The sequence below is a fragment of the Bufo bufo genome, chromosome 3, assembly GCF_905171765.1.
Source record: "Bufo bufo chromosome 3, aBufBuf1.1, whole genome shotgun sequence".
NCBI lineage: Eukaryota > Metazoa > Chordata > Amphibia > Anura > Bufonidae > Bufo > Bufo bufo.
Window position 1 is genome coordinate 292,668,053 of NC_053391.1, and position 25,724 is coordinate 292,693,776.

Here is a 25,724-nt window from a genome sequence, read left to right on the forward strand (position 1 = left end):
CACTTAAATGCCTGGTCATGCAGGTTGTGCTCAGGTTGAGAACTTTTATGCCTCACTTCAGGCTCTGATTGCACAACGTGCAAACCACTCGTCACTTGTCGTCAGCACATTGTATGAAGATCTGTCACGCCAGGGAACTGGCTTTGGTGTGCTCAGTCCCTTGCTGCGGTGGGCAGTAGCAGGCGTACTGTCTAGAGGACGGCCGCTCCGCTTTTGCACCCTGCTCCCTCTTCTGCTGTGCTGGTGGCTCTGTGCGACCACCGCCTCTTCCTCCGAACTACATAGGTCACTCGCATGACCTTGATTCCATGTGGGGTCGAGGACCTCATCGTCCTCCACATCATCTTTAACCCAGTCTTCACCACTGCCTTCCTTGTCGGTCTGCACACTTTCGAATGTCCCAGCAGTTGGCACCTGTGTTTCGTCATCATCCGAGACGTGCTGCGATGGTCCTCCCATGTACTCATCTTGAAAGATAAGTGGTTGGGCATCGGTGCACTCAATCTCTTCCACTTCTGGGGCAGGGCTAGGTGGATGGCCCTGGGAAACCCTGCTAACAGAGTCATCAAAAAGCAGAAAAGACTGCTGCATGACTTGGGGCTCAGACTGCTTGGCTGATTTGCAAGAGGGTGAGGTAAAAGACTGATGAACATCGGCTGCAGGTGCCAACTGTGGTCTTTTAGCAGGAGACTGGGTTGGAGACAATGTGAAGGAACTGGATCCACTGTCAGCAACCGAATCTACTATCGCCTGTACTTGTTCAGGCCTCACCATTCGTAGGGCTGCATTAGGCCCATCCAATTACCACTGTAGGTTCTGTCGCCTACTCGCACCTGAGGAAGGGTTTTCACTTGTGCATGTAGCTGGCACAGATCGACCACGTCCTCTCCCTGCAACAAGAGCGCCACCGGCAGCACCACGACCTGTGCCACGTCCCTTATTTGACGCTCTCCTCATATTTCTCGAATTTAGGATCTTGCCCTAAATGGGTGTTTAATAGTAGAATATAACGACAGTATGTAAAGGGTGTATCTCACACGGCCTGACCCACAGTAGGCCTCAATTAAAGATTTGTTTGCCCAAAATGGCTATATTTCAAATACCTGAATTAAACCCATGTATGTAAAGGGTGTATCTCACACGGCCTGACCCACAGTAGGCCTCAATTAAACATTTGTTTGCCCAAAATGGCTGTATTTCAAATACCATGAATCAAACTCCTGTATTTAAAGGGTGTATCTCACAAGGCCTGACCCACAGTAGGCCTCAATTAAAGATTTGTGCACCAAATGGCGGTATTTCAAATATCTGAATATAACCCAAATGTATAAAGGGTGTATCTCACAATGACATCTGCAGTAAAGGCTGCCAACTAAGGGCTCTTTCACACTTGCGTTGTTCTGTTCCGGCATAGAGTTCCATCGTCTATGCCGGAAGAATCCTGATCAGGATTATCCCCATGCATTCCGAATGGAGAGAAATCCATTCAGGATGCATCAGGATGTCTTCAGTTCCGGACCGGAACGTTTTTTGGCCGGAGAAAATACTGCAGCATGCTGCGCTTTTTGCTCCAGCCAAAAATCCTGAACACTTGCCGCAAGGCCGGATCCGGAATTAACCACTTCAGCCCCCAGTGCTTAAACACCCTGAAAGACCAGGCCACTTTTTACACTTCTGACCTACACTTCTGACCTACACTACTTTCACCATTTATTGCTCGGTCATGCAACTTACCACCCAAATGAATTTTACCTCCTTTTCTTCTCACTAATAGAGCTTTCATTTGGTGGTATTTCTTTGCTGCTGACATTTTTACTTTTTTTGTTATTAATCGAAATTTAACGATTTTTTTGCAAAAAAATGACATTTTTCACTTTCAGTTGTAAAATTTTGCAAAAAAAACGACATCCATATATAAATTTTGCTCTAAATTTATTGTTCTACATGTCTTTGATAAAAAAAAAATGTTTGGGTAAAAAAAAAATGGTTTGGGTAAAAGTTATAGCGTTTACAAACTATGGTACAAAAATGTGAATTTCCGCTTTTTGAAGCAGCTCTGACTTTCTGAGCACCTGTCATGTTTCCTGAGGTTCTACAATGCCCAGACAGTACAAACACCCCACAAATGACCCCATTTCGGAAAGTACACACCCTAAGGTATTCGCTGATGGGCATAGTGAGTTCAAAGAACTTTTTATTTTTTGTCACAAGTTAGCGGAAAATGATGATTTTTTTTTTTTTTTTCTTACAAAGTCTCATATTCCACTAACTTGTGACAAAAAATAAAAACTTCCATGAACTCACTATGCCCATCAGCGAATACCTTGGGGTCTCTTCTTTCCAAAATTGGGTCACTTGTGGGGTAGTTATACTGCCCTGGCATTCTAGGGGCCCAAATGTGTGGTAAGGAGTTTGAAATCAAATTCAGTAAAAAATGACCTGTGAAATCCGAAAGGTGCTCTTTGGAATGTGGGCCCCTTTGCCCACCTAGGCTGCAAAAAAGTGTCACACATCTGGTATCTCCGTACTCAGGAGAAGTTGAGGAATGTGTTTTGGGGTGTCTTTTTACATATACCCATGCTGGGTGAGATAAATATCTTGGTCAAATGCCAACTTTGTATAAAAAAATGGGAAAAGTTGTCTTTTGCCAGATATTTCTCTCACCCAGCATGGGTATATGTAAAATGACACCCCAAAACACATTCCCCACCTTCTCCTGAGTACGGAGATACCAGATGTGTGACACTTTTTTGCAGCCTAGGTGGGCAAAGGGGCCCATATTCCAAAGAGCACCTTTCGGATTTCACAGGTCATTTTTTACAGAATTTGATTTCAAACTCCTTACCACACATTTGGGCCCCTAGAATGCCAGGGCAGTATAACTACCCCACAAGTGACCCCATTTTGGAAAGAAGAGACCCCAAGGTATTCGCTGATGGGCATAGTGAGTTCATGGAAGTTTTTATTTTTTTTCACAAGTTAGTGGAATATGAGACTTTGTATGAAAAAAAAAAAATAAATAAATCATCATTTTCCACTAACTTGTGACAAAAAATAAAAAATTCTAGGAACTTGCCATGCCCCTCACGGAATACCTTGGGGTGTCTTCTTTCCAAAATGGGGTCACTTGTGGGGTAGTTATACTGCCCTGGCATTTTCCAGGGGCCCTAATGTGTGGTAAGTAGGTAAATGACCTGTGAAATCCGAAAGGTGCTCTTTGGAATGTGGGCCCCTTTGCCCACCTAGGCTGCAAAAAAGTGTCACACATCTGGTATCTCCGTACTCAGGAGAAGGTGGGGAATGTGTTTTGTGGTGTCATTTTACATATACTCATGCTGGGTGAGAGAAATATCTTGGCAAAAGACAACTTTTCCCATTTTTTTATACAAAGTTGGCATTTGACCAAGATATTTATCTCACCCAGCATGGGTATATGTAAAAAGACACCCCAAAACACATTCCTCAACTTCTCCTGAGTACGGAGATACCAGATGTGTGACACTTTTTTGCAGCCTAGGTGGGCAAAGGTGCCCAAATTCCTTTTAGGAGGGCATTTTTAGACATTTGGATACCAGACTTCTTCTCACGCTTTGGGGCCCCTAAAATGCCAGGGCAGTATAAATACCCCACATGTGACCCCATTTTGGAAAGAAGACACCCCAAGGTATTCAATGAGGGGCATGGCGAGTTCATTGAAAAAAAAAAATTTTGGCACAAGTTAGCGGAAATTGATTTTTTTGATTTTGTTCTCACAAAGTCTCCTATTCCGCTAACTTGGGACAAAAATTTCAATCTTTCATGGACTCAATATGCCCCTCAGCGAATACCTTGGGGTGTCTTCTTTCCAAAATGGTGTTATTTGTGGGGTGTTTGTACTGCCCTGGCATTTGAGGGTCTCCGCAATCATTACATGTATGCCCAGCATTAGGAGTTTCTGCTATTCTCCTTATATTGAGCATACGGGTAATGAGATTTTTTTTTTTCCGTTCAGCCTCTGGGCTGAAAGAAAAAATGAACGGCACAGATTTCTTCATTCGCATCGATCAATGTGGATGAAAAAATCTCTGCCAAAAAAAGAAAAAGGAGGGGAAAGGCGTCTGCCAGGACATAGGAGCTCCGCCCAACATCCATACCCACTTCAGCTCGTATGCCCTGGCAAACCAGATTTCTCCATTCACATCAATCGATGTGGATGAATAAATCATTGCCGGGATTTTTTTTTTTATATATACAAAGTGTTTGCCAAAGTATATGAACACCGCCACCTCCTCAGCTCATATGCCTCGGCAAACGTATCTTTTACTGCAGAGGAGAAATCTCGTCTTGCAGCGCCGCATACACCGACTTTTGTGTAATCTGACAGCAGCGCAATGCTTCTGTCCGAATGCACATCAGTGCTGCAGCTAGTCGATCGGTTGGTCCACCTGAAAGGTAAAAAAAACAAAACAAAAAAGAAAAAACCAGGCCGCAAAGCAATAACTTTATTAACTGTTGAACAGAACATAGAAACTTTTTTTAAACTTTTTTAACTGAACGTTTAACTTTTTTACTTACCGGTATTTTTTTTTTTGTTTAGTTTTTTTTACCTTTATAGAACAAACCTCTCCTTCCCCATGGGACAATGTGCAAAGCGCAAATCGCCCAAAGATGTGGCGAAGTACGTTATGCACTTTATCCCAGGTGAAAGGAGAGGTTTGCAGCAGCTGTGAGTGAATGGGCCCTAATAGCCCTGTATGCCTGTCCTGGTGAGATGTGATCCCTATGCTAGGTGTACCTGTGTGTGGTACTTCCGGAAACACTCTCCATAGCATAGGGCAGGGTGGTCAGCACAGTCAGGACAGAAATAGCGGGTGTCACGCCTTATTCCACTCCTGCTACAGACACGACATCTTTTTCGGGATGACGGTTGGGTTGAGGTACCAGGAACGACACTGGGGAAATGTCGCTCGTGTAGACGGCTAACTACACTGGTGGATGGGGCCACGGAACCTCCTGGGTAAAGGAGGTTCTCGATGATCTCTTCCTGGAATTTGAGGAAGGATCCTGTTCTCCCAGCCTTACTGTAGAGAACAAAACTATTGTACAGCGCCAATTAAATCAAATATACAGACACCTTCTTATACCAGCGTCTGGTTCTGCGGGAAACTAAATACGGAGACAACATCTGGTCATTGAAGTCCACCCCTCCCATGAGCGCATTATAGTCGTGGACACAGAGGGGCTTTTCAATGACACGGGTTGCTCGCTCAATTTGGATTGTCGTGTCTGCGTGAATGGAGGAGAGCATGTAAACGTCACGCTTGTCTCTCCATTTCACCGCGAGCAGTTCTTCGTTACACAAGGCAGCCCTCTGCCCCCTTGCAAGACGGGTGGTTACAAGCCGTTGGGGAAGCCCACGCGACTAGTTCGCACGGTGCCACAGGCGCAAATCCGTTCTAGAAACAAATGCCTAAAGAGGGCCACACTTGTGTAGAAATTGTCCACATAAAGATGGTACCCCTTGCCGAATAAGGGTGACACCAAGTCCCAGACTGTCTTCCCACTGCTCCCCAGGTAGTCAGGGCAACCGACCGGCTCCAGGGTCTGATCTTTTCCCTCATAGATCCGAAATTTGTGGGTATAGCCTGTGGCCCTTTCACAGAGCTTATACAATTTGACCCCATACCGGGCACGCTTGCTTGGGATGTATTGTTTGAAGCCAAGGCGCCCGGTAAAATGTATTAGGGACTCGTCTACGCAGATGTTTTGCTCAGGGGTATACAAATCTGCAAATTTCTGGTTGAAATGGTCTATGAGGGGCCGAATTTTGTGGAGCCGGTCAAAAGCAGGGTGGCCTCTGGGACGGGAGGTGGTGGTGTCGCTAAAATGCAGAAAACGGAGGATGGTCTCAAATCGTGTCCTGGACATAGCAGCAGAGAACATGGGCATGTGATGAATTGGGTGCGTTGACAAATATGACCGCAATTCATGCTTTTTTGTCAGGCCCATGTTGAGGAGAAGGCCCCAAAAAATTTTAAGTTCGGAAACTTGGACTGGTTTCCACCGGAAAGGCTGGGCATAATAGCTTCCCGGGTTTGCGGTTATAAATTGTGTGGCATACTGGTTGGTCTCTGCCACGACTAAGTCCAAGAGCTCCGCAGTCAAGAACAGCTCAAAAAATCCCAGGGCCGAACCGATTTGAGCCGTCTCAACCCGAACTCCAGACTGGGCGGTGAAAGGGGGAACTACTGGTGCGGCTGAAGTTGGTGACTGCCAATCAGGATTTGCCAGCACCTCAGGGACTCTAGGGGCTCTACGGGCCTGTCTGTGTGGTGGCTGCGACGGGGTAACTAGTGCACGTGCCACCGTACCAGCTTCAACTGCCCTTCTGGTGCTCGCTACTTCACCAGGTTGTACGGCAGTGCTGGTACTAGGTCCAGGAAGGGCTGCGCTGCTGGTGTATGCCTCACCACGTGATCCGGCAGCGACAGCCCCACTCTGCTGCTCTTGAAGCGGATCCTGCGTAACCTGTGGTCTAGCGACATGAGGCCGGGTACGCCAGGTGCTGCCAGGGACCTCCACCTCCTCGTCCGAACTTTGGGTCAGAGAGCCACTGCTTTCCACAGGTTCATATTCTGACCCGCTAGATTCGTCAGATGAGGGTTCCCACTCCTCATCCGACTGGGTCAGAATCCTGTAGGCCTCTTCAGAAGAATACCCCCTGTTTGACATTTTGGACTACTAAATTTAGGGGTATTCCCTGAGACTACCCAAGAAAAAAAGCAAACCTGTCTTACAAAGGGGAGGCTAGCGAAGTACCGGAGGCTGCTGCGGTTGATAAAAAATATCAAAACTGATTTTTTTATCGCCGCAGTGCGTGTAAAATGAATGTGCAGTGATCAAAAAATATATATTTTTTGTCACTGCGGTGGGGCGGGCGTGGGTGAACGCACGTGTGGGCGACCGATCAGGCCTGATCGGGCAAACACTGCGTTTTGGGTGGAGGGCGAGCTAAGGTGACACTAATACTATTATAGATCTGACCGTGATCAGTTTTGATCACTTACAGATACTATAAAAGTACAAATGCTGATTAGCGATACGCTAAACAGCGAATAAAAGTGACTGCGGTGCGGTGGGGTGGGCGCTAACTGACGCTAACTACCTAACCAAGGGGCCTAAACTATCCCTAAAACCTAACAGCCAATACCAGTGAAAAAAAAAAAGTGACAGTTTACACTGATCACTTTTTTTCCTTTCACTAGTGATTGACAGGGGCGATCAAAGGGGTGATCAAAGGGTTAATTGGGGTGCAGGTGGGTGATCTGGGGCTAAGGTGTAGTGTTGGTGTACTCACAGTTCAGTCTGCTCCTGTGCTGGATCCAACCGACGAAAAGGACCAGCACAGGAGCAGACAAGCCATATAACAGATCATATTTACTAATATGATCTGTTATATGACTTTGGATTGGATTTTTTGAAAATCGCCAGCCTGCCAGCCAATGATCGTTGCTGGCAGGCTGGTGACGAAATACTTCTTTTAATTTTGCCGGCCCGCGATGCGCATGCGCGGGCCGGCTTTGAGCGAAATCTCGCGTCTCGCGAGATGACGCGTATATGCGTGACTCTGCGCAGCGCTGCCACCTCCGGAACGCAATCCTGCGTTAGGCGGTCCGGAGGTGGTTAAAGCCCATTGAAAGGCATTAATCCGGCCTTAAGCTAAACGTCGTTTCGGCGCATTACCGGATCCGACGTTCAGCTTTTTCTGAATGGTTACCATGGCTGCCAGGACGCTAAAGTCCTGTTTGCCATGGTAAAGTGTAGTGGGGAGCGGGGGAGCAGGGGAGCAGGGGAGCAGTATACTTACCGTCCGTGTGGCTCCCGGGGCGCTTCAGAGTGACGTCAGGGCGCCCCACGCGCATAGATGACGTGATCGCATGGATCACGTCATCCATGCGCATGGGGCGCTCTGACGTCATTCTGGAGCGCCCCGGGAGCCGCACGGACTGTAAGTATACTGCTCCCCCGCTGCCCACTACTACTATGGCAACCAGGACTTTAATAGCGTCCTGGGTGCCATAGTAACACTGAACGCATTTTGAAGACAGATCAGTCTTCAAATGCTTTCAGTTCACTTGCGGTGTTACGGATCCGGCGGGCACCTCTGGCAAGTGAAGTACACGACGGATCCGGACAACGCAAGTGTGAAAGAGCCCTAAATTTTTTTTTGCCTAAACGGGTGTTTGTTTAATAACTGAATTTGACTGCAGTATACACTCACCTAAAGAATTATTAGGAACACCTGTTCTATTTCTCATTAATGCTATTATCTAGTCAACAATCACATGGCAGTTGCTTCAATGCATTTAGGGGGGTGGTCCTGGTCAAGACAATCTCCTGAACTCCAAACTGAATGTCAGAATGGGAAAGAAAGGTGATTTAAGCAATTTTGAGTGTGGCATGGTTGTTGGTGCCAGACAGGCCGGTCTGAGTATTTCACAATCTGCTCAGTTACTGGGATTTTCACGCACAACCATTTCTAGGGTTTACAAAGAATGGTGTGAAAAGGGAAAAACATCCAGTATGCGGCAGTCCTGTGGGCAAAAATGCCTTGTGGATGCTAGAGGTCAGAGGAGAATGGGCCGACTGATTCAAGCTGATAGAAGAGCAACGTTGACTGAAATAACCACTCATTACAACCGAGGTATGCAGCAAAGCATTTGTGAAGCCACAACACGCACAACCTTGAGGCGGATGGGCTACAACAGCAGAAGACCCCACCGGGTACCACTCATCTCTACTACAAATAGGAAAAAGAGGCTACAATTTGCACGAGCTCACCAAAATTGGACTGTTGAAGACTGGAAAAATGTTGCCTGGTCTGATGAGTCTCGATTTCTGTTGAGACATTCAAATGGTAGAGTCCGAATTTGGCGTAAACAGAATGAGAACATGTATCCATCCTCTGATGGCTACTTCCAGCAGGATGATGCACCATGTCACAAAGCTTGAATCATTTCAAATTGGTTTCTTGAACATGACAATGAGTTCACTGTACTAAAATGGCCCCCACAGTCACCAGATCTCAACCCAATAGAGCATCTTTGGGATGTGGTGGAACGGGATGTGCATCCCTCAAATCTCCATCAACTGCAAGATGCTATCCTATCAATATGGGCCAACATTTCTAAAGAATGCTATCAGCACCTTGTTGAATCAATGCCACGTAGAATTAAGGCAGTTCTGAAGGCAAAAGGGGGTCCAACACCGTATTAATATGGTGTTCCTAATAATTCTTTAGGTGAGTGTATAACCCTGTAATTTCACACGTGCTGATGCTGCAAGGCCTGAAAATAGTGGTTTTTGGGGGGAAAAAATGTGTTTTTAAAACCCCAGAAAATGATGGCTGTATTTATAGCTTAAATTGCACACTGACTAATCCAGATGTTGTATATTGCCAAAAAAGTGTTTTTTTTTTTATAACAGAATATGAAAGCTGTATATATTAAACTTGAATTTAACACTTGCAGATCAGGAAAATACTGTTTTTTGGCAAAAAAGTGTGTTTTTAAAACCCCAGAAAATGATGGCTGTATTTCTAGCTTAAATTGCACACTGACTAAGCCTGCAAATGCACCAGATGTTGTAAATTGCCCAAAAAATTGGGATTTTCAATGTCCCAAAAGCTCAGATGCAGTGCTAGTGCACTGAGCTTGCATAAAATGGACACAGCCGCCGCCCACCTAACTGACTTATTAAAGTTATTTTTTTTTCGGTCACTGGGCTCAGGGCAGGATAAAAAAAATTGTGCCCTGCACCCATAAAACACAATGTATGTAGATCGCTGAGTTAGATTCAGATTTTGAGCAAAGACTCTCTCCTATTCTCTCCCTGAAATCACCAGCAGCATCCTCTCCCTACTCTAAGCACAGCAGAGTGAATTGCAGCGCTACGTGACTCCAGCTTATATAGAGGCTGGGTCACATGCTACACTGGCCAATAACAGCCATGCCATTAGTAGGCATGGCTGTGATGGCTTCTAAGGTCAGACAGTTAACCGCTTGTTGATTGGCTGCTCTGCATCCTTTCAAAAAGCGCCAAGAAAGCGTCGAACCCCGAACACAAACTTTTACTGAAATGTTCGGGTCCGGGGTCCAACAAGATTCGAGGGATTTGTGGATTTGACAGATTCGTCGTCCCACCTCTAATATATATATATATATATATATATATATATATATATATATATATATATATATATATATAATGGATTGGATAGAGGCGTCTTCCAAAATAGAGACTCAAGTGAAGAAATGTTTTGCATGCTGGGAGAGTTTTATAGATATCTTGCCCCCCAGATTAGGAGATGCATCCAGAAATGTTTTCAGCTCACTTCATGGTACCAGACACGTATTCTATCAAATAACCCGCCTATATCAGGGATGTGATCTAACCAGGGTGCATGATGGGGGTCCCTGCGTGCCACGTGCTTGTTTAGATTTCATATAAACTAATTAAGGAGATGAGTTAAATGGGCTACTGTTATGTTCTGTTCGCTCCGCGGTTCGCTGAGAATTTAGAGTTCCCCACCACTTCTTCCCATACCCCTCCCCCCCCCCCTCCCCCATACGTCGGAAGGTTGACAAAATAACTTTGATGTTTTGTCATATTTGAGCATATTGAAAACATCAAAGCTGGGTCATGAATAATAATGCCTAATACTATTGTTTATAAAAAAAAGTGTTATTTTCTTTTATGTCAGCCTTAAATAAAAACATTTGAAATATATATATATATATATATATATATATATATATATACGGCACAGGTAAACGTAACCTTGGCGGCAACACAATGCATCAATGCGTATAACTACAAGTAGCAGCACACTGCTTAATGCCCAATATTTTATCTTTATTTCACCAGAATGTCATTTTCTTCTAATCTCAACCATTATGGGATGGTGCATGTTGCTAGCGTCAGTGATGTCCTACTTGATACTTCATTTACTCCTCCGTGTCAGAGAATGGGTGGCATGGTTGCATTTCGGACTTTTGATGATTTTGTCAGGTATGTTCTGTTTATATGATCTTTTTGCAAACCTCTTACCTCTATATTATTAAGCTAAATTTGTTTTAAAACTAACAAATAAGAACCATACCTGTTGGTATTTTTTTTCTTTGCATTTTTCTAGTATGAGATTAGTGTGCTTATGATGTTTTTTTTTGTTTTTTTTGGGGGGGGGTCTGAGTGGACTATCAGTGGCTTAGTGAAGAGGATTTTCATGTGCATTCTTCTATATGCTGCAGTGCATTACAAAATAAGTACAATTAATGATATTATTTTTCAAGGTCTCTCAAAGCACATGTATTGCTTCAAATTAGGGCTGTAACATTAACTATCAATTCACAGTATAAGGTTGATATGGCGGTGCACGTTCAATGGAAATATTCCATTATTCCATCTCAGCCTAATAGAACGTTAAATGTGAAAATAATAAAGTATTTAATAGATAAAATCAGGCATACAGGGAATCAGAAGTGCGGAGAGGGATCAGGTAATACACCATCCGACACTCTGAAAGCCTGACTAGTAACCTGTGTATCGGGCTAACACTTAGTGTTGGAACACACTGATGGAAGTGTAGCCTGTAACAACAGGATAAAAATAACACTACACTAGATACAGGAACTGACAATGCTGATCTAGTCCATTTGGCAATTTCTGATGCTCTGTGTATTTAGCTAAACAGTGGATGGTCAGCACAGTTAAAGCAGCTATAATGGGTCCTGCTACACCCTAATAGCGCTACCCTGATAAGTGAGCGGTATGTAAGACTTCAATACGCTCAAAGCCAGGCAGCCAGTGTGAATGGAATATCACTTATTTAAGCTGCCCTATCTATTGAGCGATGAATGACACAACAAATCGCTCTATGCGTTTCTACATGACTCTTATGTGTCATCAGGAGCAAACATAATTCATCACTGTGTCAGATATGAGTGATGCTGCCGCACTGTAGCGTGCATACATAGGTGCTGTGATGGCTGTATGCGGACAAACACACGCCGAATATAAATAATCTTACACCCGCCCCCCGAAGGTGTGTGCCGGCGTCAGTCTACTCAACATCAAAAATAAGCGTGACACATCTGTGGCACCCCATGTCTGTGATCATCATGGCGGTAATCCAGATGTGCTTAAGGTCCAGGGGATTGAACACATTGTGACATCCATTTGCGGAGGGGACATTGATGTGCCGTTGCTCCGTAAAGAAACCGAATGGATCTTTAAGTTAGATACTGTACACCCTAAGGGTTTAAATGAGGCAGTTTCATTTTCCTGCTTTATTTAGGAGATTATGGGATGGCAGATATGGTCCTGTTGTGTATCATTCCATCACTTTGTCACTAATGGAGATTCTGGTTGTGACATATGCAGAGTGTGTCTGTTATATGATATCATCCCGCAATATGTATGGGGTGGTACACTTCACTCTAGGTGTCTTTTCCATTATATATGTCTGTCTGTGGTTTTATTTGATTTATTACATTGTGTCACTTCTTTTACATAGGCTTCCTTTATACATCCTGATTAACTCATTACAGCGATGTCACTCGATAATACATACCGCATGTGATTGTTCCCCCATATCATTTGAGCACATTTGAGCTCCTCCCCGAGAGTGTATTACGCTCTATTGTGCGACGGCCACGTCAGGGAGCGTGTCAGAGGACGCGCTTCCTTCCCTGATTGGTGACTGAATCCGGCACACTCCTTCGTGGGGCGGGTGTTAGATTATTTATATTCGGCGTTTGTTTGGCCGCATACGGCCATCACAGCGCCGATGTATGCACGCTACAGTGCGGCAGCTTCACTCATATCTGACACAGTGATAAATTATGTTCGCTCCTGATGACACATGACACATAGGAGTCATGTAGAAATGCGTAGAGCGATTTGTTGTGTCATTCATCGCTCAATAGATAGGGCAGCTTAAATAAGTGATATTCCATTTACACTGGCTGCCTGGCTTTGAGCGTATTGAAGTCTTACATACCGCTCACTTATCAGGGTAGCGCTATTAGGGTGTAGCAGGACCCATTGCTTTAACTGTGCTGACCATCCACTGTTTAGCAGCATTGTCAGTTCCTGTATCTAGTGTAGTGTTATTTTTATCCTGTTGTTACAGGCTACACTTCCATCAGTGTGTTCCAACACTAAGTGTTAGCCCGATACACAGGTTACTAGTCAGGCTTTCAGAGTGTCGGAAAGTGTATTACCTGATCCCTCTCCGCACTTCTGATTCCCTGTATGCCTGATTTTATCTATTACCCTATTGATTGAGTCTAATAAATACTTTATTATTTTTCACATTTAACGTTCTATCAGGCTGAGATTGACTGTAACAATAACTACACAAACAGTGCCATAGAGGAGAGTGTATTTAAAAAAAAATATTGATTGTTGGCTTAGTTTGTCTTACCTTCCTTTTTATTCACTTTTTTTTTTTTTTTTAACTCCTTTTATTAAAGATTAACATTCCAGGTGTGAATCAAGTAAGGCTACTTTCACACTGGCGTTTCTGGGTCCGCTTGTGAGATCCGTTTCAGGGCTCTCACAAGCGGCCCAAAATGGATCAGTTTAGCCCCAGTGCATTCTGAATGGATAAAGATCTGTTCAGAATGCATCAGTTTGCCTCCGTTCAGCCTCCAGCGTTTTGATGTCTGCCTGACGATGCGAAGCCAAACGGATCCGTCCTGACTTACAATGTAAGTCAATGGGGACGGATCCGTTTTCACTGACACAATATGGTGCAATTGAAAACGGATCCGCCTCCCATTGACTTTCAGTGTAAGTCGAAACGGATCCGTTTGCATTATCATGAACAAAATATATATATATATATATATATATATATATATATTATTTTTTTTTGGGTTTATGGTAATGCAAACGGATCCGTTCTAAACGGATACAAGCGTTTGCATTATAGGTGCGGATCCGTCTGTGCAGATACCAGACGGATCCGCACCTAATGCAGGTGTGAAAGTAGCCTAATAAATGCACAGGGGAATAGCATCACATGATTTAAACATAAGATAAAATAAAATACAGGGCATACAGATTGGCTTACAATAGACCATGTAGAATAGGACTAGAAGGAAGTACAGTAAGTTTTCAACGGTGACTGGCCTCAGCACACTTAAACCAAGCTTAGGTTATCAGCCACTGAATACATGTAGGAGTTTTGCAAGGTTAACGCAGAAGAACACCACTCTCCCCAAACCTTTTGAAATTTTTGCGGACATTTCCTGTGCTTAAAGACAATATTTTCCATGGTCACTGCGTGGTTAACTAAGGTCTTCCACTGACCTAGTGATGGTGGTCTGTCCCCCATCCACCGAAGCGCTATAGCCTTCCTAGCTAGAAATAAAGTTTCCCCTAGAATTATTCTATTATAATGGGTCCACGACTCTTCATCCAGGACACCCAGTAGGCACAGTTTGGGACATAAAGGAACCATAGCTGGGACCATAGTAGACAACACCCCAAGGACCAGTGTCCAGAAACGACGGATATAGCTGCAGTCCCAAAACATATGCCAAAAGTCGGCATTATCTGTTCAGCACCTGTAACACCTGTTATGAGGACTTCTTCCTATCTTGTGTAACCTGGTTGCAGTGGGTTAACTTGTGTGCAGTACAAACAACTGAATCAATCTATTATTTATAGAGGGTGAAACCCTGGTCGGAGTCAAAAGCGCCTCATTCCAATCATCTTCTGTCCGAGTAGGTATGAACATCTTCCACCTATTCTCACTGGCTAGCAGGTTCATTGTCATGCGATTGCAAAGCAAGTGTGTATACAGCACAGAAATTATCCCTCTCGGGCCCTGAGATCTCAACACGCCTATCAAGGGATATTTTGAGATACCCCTCCTCTCTGAACTGGGCCTGTAGGGCATGCCTCAATTGTAAGTATCTGTAAAACATCTTACGGGGTACTCCAAATTTATCCTGGATCTGCAAAAAGGAGCGCAAATGCCCACCCTCGTACAAGACTTCTAGTGTGCCAACCCCATGAAGCCTCCACATATCCGCCCCTTCTATCGATTTTAGATGGGAAAACACAACGGGATGACATCAGGTAGATCCTTATACAAATGCAATTTAGAAGCCTGCCAAAGTTGATTCGCTAGCCTATGCAGAGGCAGGAGGCGACTACGAGGGCAGTGTGAATTCTCCTGGACTGGCCAGAGAGTGCTCAGATGTAAGTATACTTGTAGGAAATATTCAGCATTAGATAATTCAACTGGAAACGCCCAAGGCTTCAGGAATTTCAGTTGACCAGCCAAGAAATAAAGGAAAAAGTCTGGTAGGGATGCACCCCCCTGCATTTTAGGCCTTTGGAGTACAGCTAAGGAAAGTTTCCTTCTAGCCTTTCCCCATACAAATGAGGCAATCATAGCGTGGACACGGTTAAAGAACCCTCTAGATAAAGGTGCGCAAGCGTGGGCTAGGAGATACAGGCCCTTAGGGAGCAGGATCATTTTAACTAAATTCAGTCTACCCATGATGGAAAGGGGGAGGGATTTCCATGTTTTGAATTTGTCTGCAAAGAGGGCTTTTAGAGGTTCTATGTTCAAGGTGTATTACATTTGTACATATCTAGTAATTATTATTCCTAGATACTTAAAACGATCCACTACTGGCAGATTGTGGTAGTGAGACGGCCATGTGTGATTCCAAAGGGGCATAATGGCGGACTTGGTCCAATTTATGTGCAACCCGGAGAATCTGCCAAACTGCTCAATAATCTCGATCGCTCTAGGGAGCACAACCTCAGGGTTGGTCATAAATGAAAGCAAATCGTCCGTATAAAGCCCAATTTTATTCTCCCTGCATTCCATGGTGATTCCCGTGTATATCTGATCCTGCCTGATTCTAAGGGCTAGGTATACTACCGCGACCGCAAATAGCAGAGGGGATAAATGGCACCCCTGCCTCGTGCCTCTGTTCAGTGGGAATGAAACAGATTGATGGCCATTTATTAATATGTTGGCTTTTGGTCGTTTGTATAATATCTTAACCCATCTGATGAATTTTGGGCCAAAGCCAAAGTTCTTCAACACAGTAAGCAGAAAAGTTCATTCTATCGAATCAAAGGCTTTAGCAGTGTCCAGGGAGGCCAGAGCCCAATGGTAACCCTCAGCCGCACCTATCTGTGCAATCACCTGCGCCCTCCTGATATTATCAGAGGTTTATCTGCCCGGCATGAAACCTGACTGATCCCTATGCACCACCGAAGTGACCACTCTATTAAGGCGAGTAGCCAGAACTCTATTAAGTATTTTATAATCAAGATTCAAAAGAGAGATAGGATGGTATGATCCGCACTCCAACAGCTTTTTATCGGGCTTTAGGATGACCACAATTGGCGTCATACAGAGAGTCCGGCAAGCACCCAGGGGTATGAGCAGTCATATATAATTTGTGAAGTTGCGGGCCTAGTATGTCAACATATCTGGAGTAGACTTCTATGCCATCTGGGCCTGGCGCCTTCCCAGCAGGGAGGTCCGTGATTGCCAGTTTAATCTCCTCCAGTGTAATATCATCTTCCAAGACACCTCTATCCAGATCACTCAGCTAAGGATGAGGCACCTCAAGAAGGTATCCATCCAGCTCATGTGCTGTGTAGTTTACAGCAGAGTCATACAGATCTGTGTAGAAGCTCCTGAAGCACACTAGGATACCATCCACCGATTCCAGTACCAGCCCAACAGCACCCCAAATTCTGATAACTGGGGGGACATATTACTGCCCTGCGCGAGGTTTGCAAGAAGCTTGCCAGCCTGGTTGCCCATCTCAAATGCCTGCTGTTTGAGAAAGAATGATTTGCGGTTGCTTTTTTCTGACAAATGTATCATATATAATCTGCCTCTATTAAGCCATTCTAGCCCGTTCTCCTCAGTTGGGGAGGTTGTAAAAGCCTTTTCTGCTTCTTTGCATTTAGTGTGTAGTTCCATCTCTTTGCACTGCCTATCTTTCTTGATGAAAGATATTGACGATTTGAGGCAACCTCTCAGGTCTGTCCATCCGTCTCCACATCCTGCACCTCCAGAAACATCATCAGTTGATCTGGAACCCTGTCAGTAATGGTGAAAAGAGATAACCAGAAAGGATGTATGCGCATCTTTCTTCCCTGTCTAACAACATCGGGGAGTTTTAGCTCTACCATTCCGAGGGACCCTAAGGCCCATATCTCACAGCAAGATCAGTGTATACCAATGCATTCCCTAAAATGTAATCAATCCTGGAAAGAGCTCCCCTGGAAGGAGTGAAGCATGAGTATTCCTGTAAAAGTGGATGTCTGATCCACAATAAATCCAGCCACCCCATCTCTGCAGCTATTCTGGACAGAACAGTGTCAGAAGGAGAGCCACGATTCCTACCAGAATCCCCACGGAATCTGTCCAACTCATCGTGCATTACCAGATTAAAGTCTCCCATGCAGAGCAATCTAACATTGGGATATTGTGCTGCAAATCCTATCACAGTCCGCAGAAGAGAAGTAGTGGCAGGCGGCGGATTATACACATTAATCACAACGTAAGGGACACAGTTAATGTACACATATAAGAAAATATATTGCCCCTCCGGAACCATTACCGAGTGATGCACCTCCCACCTAAGGCTCCTATGGACCAGTATAGCGACCCCTCTGGAGTGTGAGCTGCCATATGCATTAGCTACGTATTGAACCCAGGGTTTTTGAACCCTACTCCCGGTCTCCGGCGTAAGGTGGGTTTCTTGCAAGCAAATAATGAGTGGGTTAAAGGAGCGAATGTGTGAAAATACTGCTATCCTTTTCTTGGGGTCCCCTAACATTCCACGATAAAACCTTCATGGAGGCTATTTTCGATTTATCCCTATTCTTATAGGATACCCTCCTGCTCTTTCCGCAGGAAAGCTGCAATCTCTCCTGTGACACCAATGCCCTAGTACCCCTCCATCTAGTTTTACTAGGAAAGAAGCCCACACCTGGATGGAACAAAACCAAAAAGTACATAACTTAGTACACATAAGTAACAAAGTGAATAACTGATCGTTGGAATCTAGTCCAACTAGTATAGGGGTCAAGGTCTCGGGGACCTGCATAGTACAATTAGATGGAATACCTATGCAGGTGTTGCTCCCACCCCACATCATCATAAGCAACATATAACTTATAATCACAAATAGTGACCTAGTGTGCAGAAGAAAAATAAGAAAAATTATATCATAACTCCCGAATGAATAAAATCAGCAAGCAAGGAAGCTAACAGAGAATAACACAGCTCATCGAGTCCCACCACTGAAGGCACAATGACAGCAGTGGCGGATTACAATAGGGACGTTCGGGTCGGCAGCCCCGGGCCCAGCACCGCTGGGGGGCCCAACGCCGCCCCGAACGCCCACATACTGCGGCGGGGCACGGGAGTGCATAGCTCCCTGTCCCGTCGCAGATCACCGCCATAGGTTTCAGGCCTAGTAGGCCTGAGGCCTATGCGGTAGTGAAATCCCGGCGCAGGCGTGCGTGATTACATCATCGCGCGCCTGTGTCGGGACGCAGCACTGTGACGTGTGCACGCCTGCCTCATCCCGCCTTCCTCTGCGAGCAAGCGCCTGGCCCTGGACATAGGTGAGTATTTAGCTTTTCATTTTTTTATTTTTTTTATTTCATGTGCCTACTTTGGGGGACATGTAGGGGGGAAGACACAGGAGGACATATTAGGGAAGATACATCGAGTACATGGGGGGGGAATGTGGGGGCTGTATGGGGCCAAATTATTATGGGAGGGAATACTATGTGGGGACAAATTACTATGTGGGGGCAAATTATTATGGGAGGGACTACTATGTGGGACAAATTACTATATGGGACAGTGTGAGGGCAAATTATTATGCGAGGGACTACTATATGGGGGCAAATTACTATTCGGGGCAGTGTGGGGGCAAATAACTATGTGGGGGCAATGTGGGGACAGTGTGGGGTAATTGCTATGTGGGGACAGTGTGGGGAAATTGCTATGTGGGGAAACTGCTATGTGGGGACAAATTACTATGTGGGGGTAAATTACTATGTGGGGGAGACTATTGTGTGGGGGCAGTGTGGGGGAAATTGATATGTGGGGACAGTGTGGGGGTAATTGCTTTGTGGGGACAGTGTGGGGAAATTGCTATGTGGGGACAGTGTGGGGAAATTGCTATGTGGGGGCAAATTACTATGTGGGGGCAGTGTGGGGAAATTGCTATGTGGGGGCAAATTACTATGTGGGGCAGTGTGGGGACAAATTACTATGTAGGGGCAGTGTGGGGCAAATTACTATGTAGGGGAAATTACTGTGTGGGGGCAAACTACTATATGGGGGCAGTTTGGGGGAAATTACTGTGTGAGGGAAAATTACTATGGGGGATTACTATATGGAGCAGTGTGGTGGAAATTACTATATGGGGGTGTTGCTATTGGGGAGGCACTGTAGGGGCAATTCTATTATTTTTGGGGACACTATACAGGGATTATTGCCTGGAGCACAATAGAGGGTGGTATTATTACTTGGGGCACTCTAGGGGACATTATAGCTGCTGTGGACACTATAGGAACATTTCGGGTACTTTATCAAACTGGTGTAAAGCAGAACTGGCTTAGTTGCCCATAGCAACCAATCAGATTCCACCTTTCATATTTGACAGCTCTTTTGGAAATCCAGTTCTACTTTGCACCAGTTTGATAAATGACTCCAATTATGTCTATTAGGGTCACTATTTTTTCAGAAGTATAGTACCTTGGACATTGGGGAGCAAAACGAGCACAATATTGGGGGTGGCAGCAGGATGACACTGTGGGGACACCAGGATGAGGAGGTTGATGGAAAAATTGAGAAATCTAACGTGTCTGTGTTACAAACTGTAGAGTCGAGATGTGGCTGAAAGAATTTGCCATGGTGGTCTGGGTCAAATGGAGGAGAAGAGGAAAGAGAAGGTCTAAATGACAGGAGATGTCACTGGATGTAAGAGGTATGTGGTGCTGTATTCTCCTCCATGTCTTTTTTATTATAATTATATGTATTTTAAATTTGGCGATCAAATTTTTTAGTTTAGGACCCAATTTAGGGTATTTTTCTTAGTCTGAAGATGTCATATGGCCTAGGATAAGACTGTGGCGCTCATGAAGCACTGCAGCCTCTTCATACAAAAAAAACCCTAAACTAAAATGGAGGGAGGGGCCCAGGTTGGGTAGACAGCCCCGGGCCTATCATGCACTTAATCCGCCCCTGAATGACAGGTGAGTGATATGTAGATCGAAAGATCACTGAACAACAGGAATACTTGCGCGATATACGCTTCCAAATTATCAGTGTGGTCCTGAACGTCCCGATTTACTGGAGACCCAATCTTCCGCTTCTTTGGGGTCAGCGAAGAAGATGGTTTTCTCGCCGTCCACTATTCGTAGGCGCGCTGGATACGCCATGGAATATTGTAGGTTTAGGTCCCGGAGGCGTCGTTTAACCGAGACAAAGGTGGCTCTCTTCTTTTGAAGGTGAGCTGAGAAATCCGGGAATAAGGAAATGGTCGCATTTTCATGCTTGATTACTTGTGTATTCCTCGCTTGACTGAGGATGAGATCCCTTTCTTTCCAGTTTAATAATCTCACAAGAAGAGGCCTCGGTGGAGCTCCAGGAGGAGGGAATTTGGCGGGAACCCTGTGCACTTTCTATGGCATATGCAGTGGAGAATGGCGCTTCTGGGAACTGTGCTTTGAACTACAGCTCAAGAAAAGTGGCAGGGTCCCGTCTGGCTCTGTTCTCCAAATCATCACATTTCTGCTGCCACTGATTTACAGAGCGCTCCAGGTCTTGCACTTTACCCACCATGGGCCTTGTCAGGTCTTCTAGGGCATAGTCCCTGTCTTCAATATTCTTAACACGATCTCTTAGCTGCTGAACATCGTGCCGAAGCAGGGCCAGGGTCCACCCTCACCTCCTTTGTCTTTCCAGTGAGCGATGTCTGGCAGGAGGAGATCGCTGACATTAGCTGGACGTAGGCTGTCTTTAGGGTGAACTCTGGTTCCTCTGAGCCCTCAGCTTCCAATTGCTGCGCTGCCTGACTGCGGGTGACCGCCGCACGCGATGGAGAAGGCGCGACGGCGCCATGTTGGGCCTCTTGCCTCGCATATTCTTTAAGCTTTTCAGCCGCAGTTTGCGCTTTATTTGGACCCATATTTGGTGTACGGGGTTTCCTCTTGTGCTTGTACACCGTCCACTTAATGGTAGGAGTCTGCAGGTTGCTAGGATTAAGCAGGATTATGAAGGGGAATCGGAGCAGGTCTCAGATGCGTGCTCACATGTTGGCAGCTGGCCACGCCCCCTTATGTACTCTTTTTTTAAAGAGCGTCTGTGAGCATGATCAACCATATTAAACCAGGTATATTGCCTGGTAGTGTTGCTCATGCTGAGTAAAACAATATATTTATTTTTTCTATTGGGTTAATAGTCCCTCTTCGCTCTTTCACACACAGTCAGTTCTTTTCAAGCACTATGTATTTCTTTCAGGACATGCGATTCTATTCCTCATATTCTTTATAGTGCTTGAAAAGGCACTATGTCGTTGTTCCTCATCAACTTATGTTTTATTCTTCATCCTCTTCAGTTTTCTACATTTAAGGGTACTTACACTTGCGGCAGAGGATTCTGGCAGGCAGTAACTTCACCGGAAATGCCTGCTGGATCTGTCAAAACGTATGCAAACTGATGGCATTTGTCAGACGGATCAGGATCCTGTTCTGTCTGACAAATGCATTGGAATATCTGGTCCGTCTCTCCGGTGTCATCTGGAAAAATGGATCCGGCATTCATTTTTTGCAATTTTTTTGCGGTCTGAGCATTAATGCATTTCAATGGGAAAGTGTTCTGGAATTTTGGACGAAGATAAAACCGCAGCATGCTGTGGTATTATCGCCTTCCTGAAAAGGCAAAAAGACTGAACTGAAGACATCCTGAGGCATCCTGAACGAATTGCTCTTCATTCAGAATGCATAGGGATAAAACTGATCAGTTCTTTTCCCCTAGGACGGAACTCAATGCCGGAAAATAATAACGCTAGTGTGAAAGTACCCTAATACAGCCTGAACCACTTATCATAAAGACCCCCCTTTAAACCATTGAACTGTCGGCACTGAGTGGTGTGCTATGCATTTCTGGAGTCGATCGCATTTAGATTTAAATTTAGAATAAATTTAGATTTAAAGATAAATCATCCGATGGAAATAAATGGCTTAGTTCTGCGATAACACAGCCCAAACCACTTAACCTATAGACTCAGTTCAAACTGTTTTTTAAAGGCGCTCATTGTTGAGAGGTGTGGTACTGTATGCATTTCTGGAGTCGATTGAATTTATTATTAATACATTTTTTTATAAAAATAAAAAAATACCCCATAGAAATAAATGGCAGAATACTGAGATAAAACAGCCCAAACCGCTTAACACATAGTATAGACTTCATTCAAACTGCAGTTGGATGCATTCAATGATGAGAAGTACCATATTTTTTCGCCCTATAAGACACACCTGCCCAAAAAATACTTTGAACCAAAAGGTGTGCTTTTGGTGGATTTTGAACTATTAGTGGTCTGTGAATGACACTATTATGGGGGATCTGTGGAGGACACACTGTTATGAGGGGGATCTGTGGTTGGCACTGTTATAGGGATTTGTGGATGGCAGTGTTATGGGGGCATCTGTGGATGACACATATGTAGCATCTTATGCTATATATGTGTGATATCCCCCATAACTGTGTCCCTGTGTACAGTAAATAGTGACCCTAATACAAGTGGGTGCAGGCAACTGGTGTTAAAATCGCTGCGGGGCCAGGTGCAGTCACTGAACTCTTACACCAGGCCCCACACACACACCAGTATTCAGATGTAAACTGTAGGCAATCAATATTTAAACTACAAGGTAGCGCAATCCGCGTATCTTAGTACTCACTATTGAACGCCCGTACTTGCAGGCAGGCAGGCCGGTCACCCACTTCCTCACGGCGCAAGCTCCGCCTGCTTCATTAATAAAGTGGGCCGAGCATGCGCCGTGAGGAAGTGAGTGACTGGCCAGCCTGCCTGCAAGTATGGGCGTTCAATAGTGAGTTCTAAGGTACGCGGATTGCTCTAGCTTGTAGTTTAAATATGGATTGCCTACAGTTAACATCTGAATACTTGTGTGTGCGGGTCCTGGTGTAAGAGTACAGTGACTGCTTCGGGCCCCGCCGCGAGTTGCCTCCAGCCCCTCCTCCCTCCCTGCTGATACATCGCAGGCTGCGCTGTGCAGCATCGCAGCCTACGATGTAAAAATGGCAGAATTCGCCCCATAAGACGCACTGCCCCCCCCCCCCCCCCACACTTTTTTTGGGGGGGGTGCATCTTATGGGGCAAATGATACGGCATGTATTTTTGTAGTCGATCGGTTTTATTTTTTTAGTAAATAAAAAAAAACAAAAAAAAAACAGAGAAATGAATGGCAGAATTCTGCAATTATCCCCTTCTAACCCCGGGCCAGTTTTCATCCTCCTGCCCAGGCCATTTTTTGCAAATTTGCCGAGTCACTTTATGTGGTAATGACTTTGGAACACTTTTACTTATCCAAGCCATTCTGAGATTGTTTTCTCATGACACATTGTACATCATAAATTTAACTCAATGTAATTCACCTTTATTTATGAAAAAAATCCCAAATTTACCAAAAATTTTGAAAAATTTGCATTTTTCTAAATTTCAGTTTCTGTGCTTTTAAAACAGAAAGTGATACTACATAAAATATTTACCGTATTTTTCGCTTTATAAGACGCACTTTTTTACCCCCAAAAGTGGGGGGGAAATGGCCGTGCGTCGTATAAAGCGAATACTTCGCTGGCCGCTATGCTGCACAGCGCGGCCAGCGAAGAATCAGTGACAGTGTGGAGGGAGGAGGCGGGGCCCGGTGCAGTGACTCTACTCTAATACACCGGGCCCCGCAACTGTTAAACATTCAATCTGATCTATATCTAATAGTACAGGGAGTGCAGAATTATTAGGCAAATGAGTATTTTGACCACATCATCCTCTTTATGCATGTTGTCTTACTCCAAGCTGTATAGGCTCGAAAGCCTACTACCAATTAAGCATATTAGGTGATGTGCATCTCTGCAATGAGAAGGGGTGTGGTCTAATGACATCAACACCCTATATTAGGTGTGCATAATTATTAGGCAACTTCCTTTCCTTTGGCAAAATGGGTCAAAAGAAGGACTTGACAGGCTCAGAAAAGTCAAAAATGGTGAGATATCTTGCAGAGGGATGCAGCACTCTTAAAATTGCAAAGCTTCTGAAGCGTGATCATCGAACAATCAAGCGTTTCATTCAAAATAGTCAACAGGGTCGCAAGAAGCGTGTGGAAAAACCAAGGCGCAAAATAACTGCCCATGAACTGAGAAAAGTCAAGCGTGCAGCTGCCAAGATGCCACTTGCCACCAGTTTGTCCATATTTCAGAGCTGCAACATCACTGGAGTGCCCAAAAGCACAAGGTGTGCAATACTCAGAGACATGGCTAGGTAAGAAAGGCTGAAAGACGACCACCACTGAACAAGACACACAAGCTGAAACGTCAAGACTGGGCCAAGAAATATCTCAAGACTGATTTTTCTAAGGTTTTATGGACTGATGAAATGAGAGTGAGTCTTGATGGGCCAGATGGATGGGACCGTGGCTGGATTGGTAAAGGGCAGAGAGCTCCAGTCCGACTCAGACGCCAGCAAGGTGGAGTTGGAGTACTGGTTTGGGCTGGTATCATCAAAGATGAGCTTGTGGGGCCTTTTCAGGTTGAGGATGGAGTCAAGCTCAACTCCCAGTCCTACTGCCAGTTTCTGGAAGACACCTTCTTCAAGCAGTGGTACAGGAAGAAGTCTGCATCCTTCAAGAAAAACATGATTTTCATGCAGGACAATGCTCCATCACACGCGTCCAAGTACTCCACAGCGTGGCTGGCAAGAAAGGGTATAAAAGAAGAAAATCTAATGACATGGCCTCCTTGTTCACCTGATCTGAACCCCATTGAGAACCTGTGGTCCATCATCAAATGTGAGATTTACAAGGAGGGAAAACAGTACACCTCTCTGAACAGTGTCTGCGAGGCTGTGGTTGCTGCTGCACGCAATGTTGATAGTGAACAGATCAAAACACTGACAGAATCCATGGATGGCAGGCTTTTGAGTGTCCTTGCAAAGAAAGGTGGCTATATTGGTCACTGATTTGTTTTTGTTTTGTTTTTGAATGTCAGAAATGTATATTTGTGAATGTTGAGATGTTATATTGATTTCACTGGTAAAAATAAATAATTGAAATGGGTATATATTTGTTTTTTGTTAAGTTGCCTAATAATTATGCACAGTAATAGTCACCTGCACACACAGATATCCCCCTAAAATAGCTAAAACTAAAAACTACTTCCAAAAATATTCAGCTTTGATATTAATGAGTTTTTTGGGTTCATTGGGAACATGGTTGTTGTTCAATAATAAAATTAATCCTCAAAAATACAACTTGCCTAATAATTCTGCACTCCCTGTATATGCTCTGTACGGCTCTTACTGTAGTACCGTAAGTATAGCGCAGACCGGCATTTCCCTCGGTCATGCGCCGCTTGCCGCACCTCCTTCCTCATGCGCCGT

At 44.7% G+C, this 25,724-nt stretch overlaps 1 protein-coding gene across 1 annotated transcript in view; it reads left to right on the plus strand.

Moving 5' to 3' along the window:
- Positions 1-25,724, plus strand: part of ACACA (acetyl-CoA carboxylase alpha) — a 993,014-nt gene that overhangs the window by 436,363 nt on the left and 530,927 nt on the right. The window contains exon 30 of the mRNA XM_040424192.1: positions 10,906-11,049. Within this exon, the coding sequence (XP_040280126.1) occupies positions 10,906-11,049 (144 nt within the window). The remainder of the gene's footprint in view (positions 1-10,905; positions 11,050-25,724) is intronic.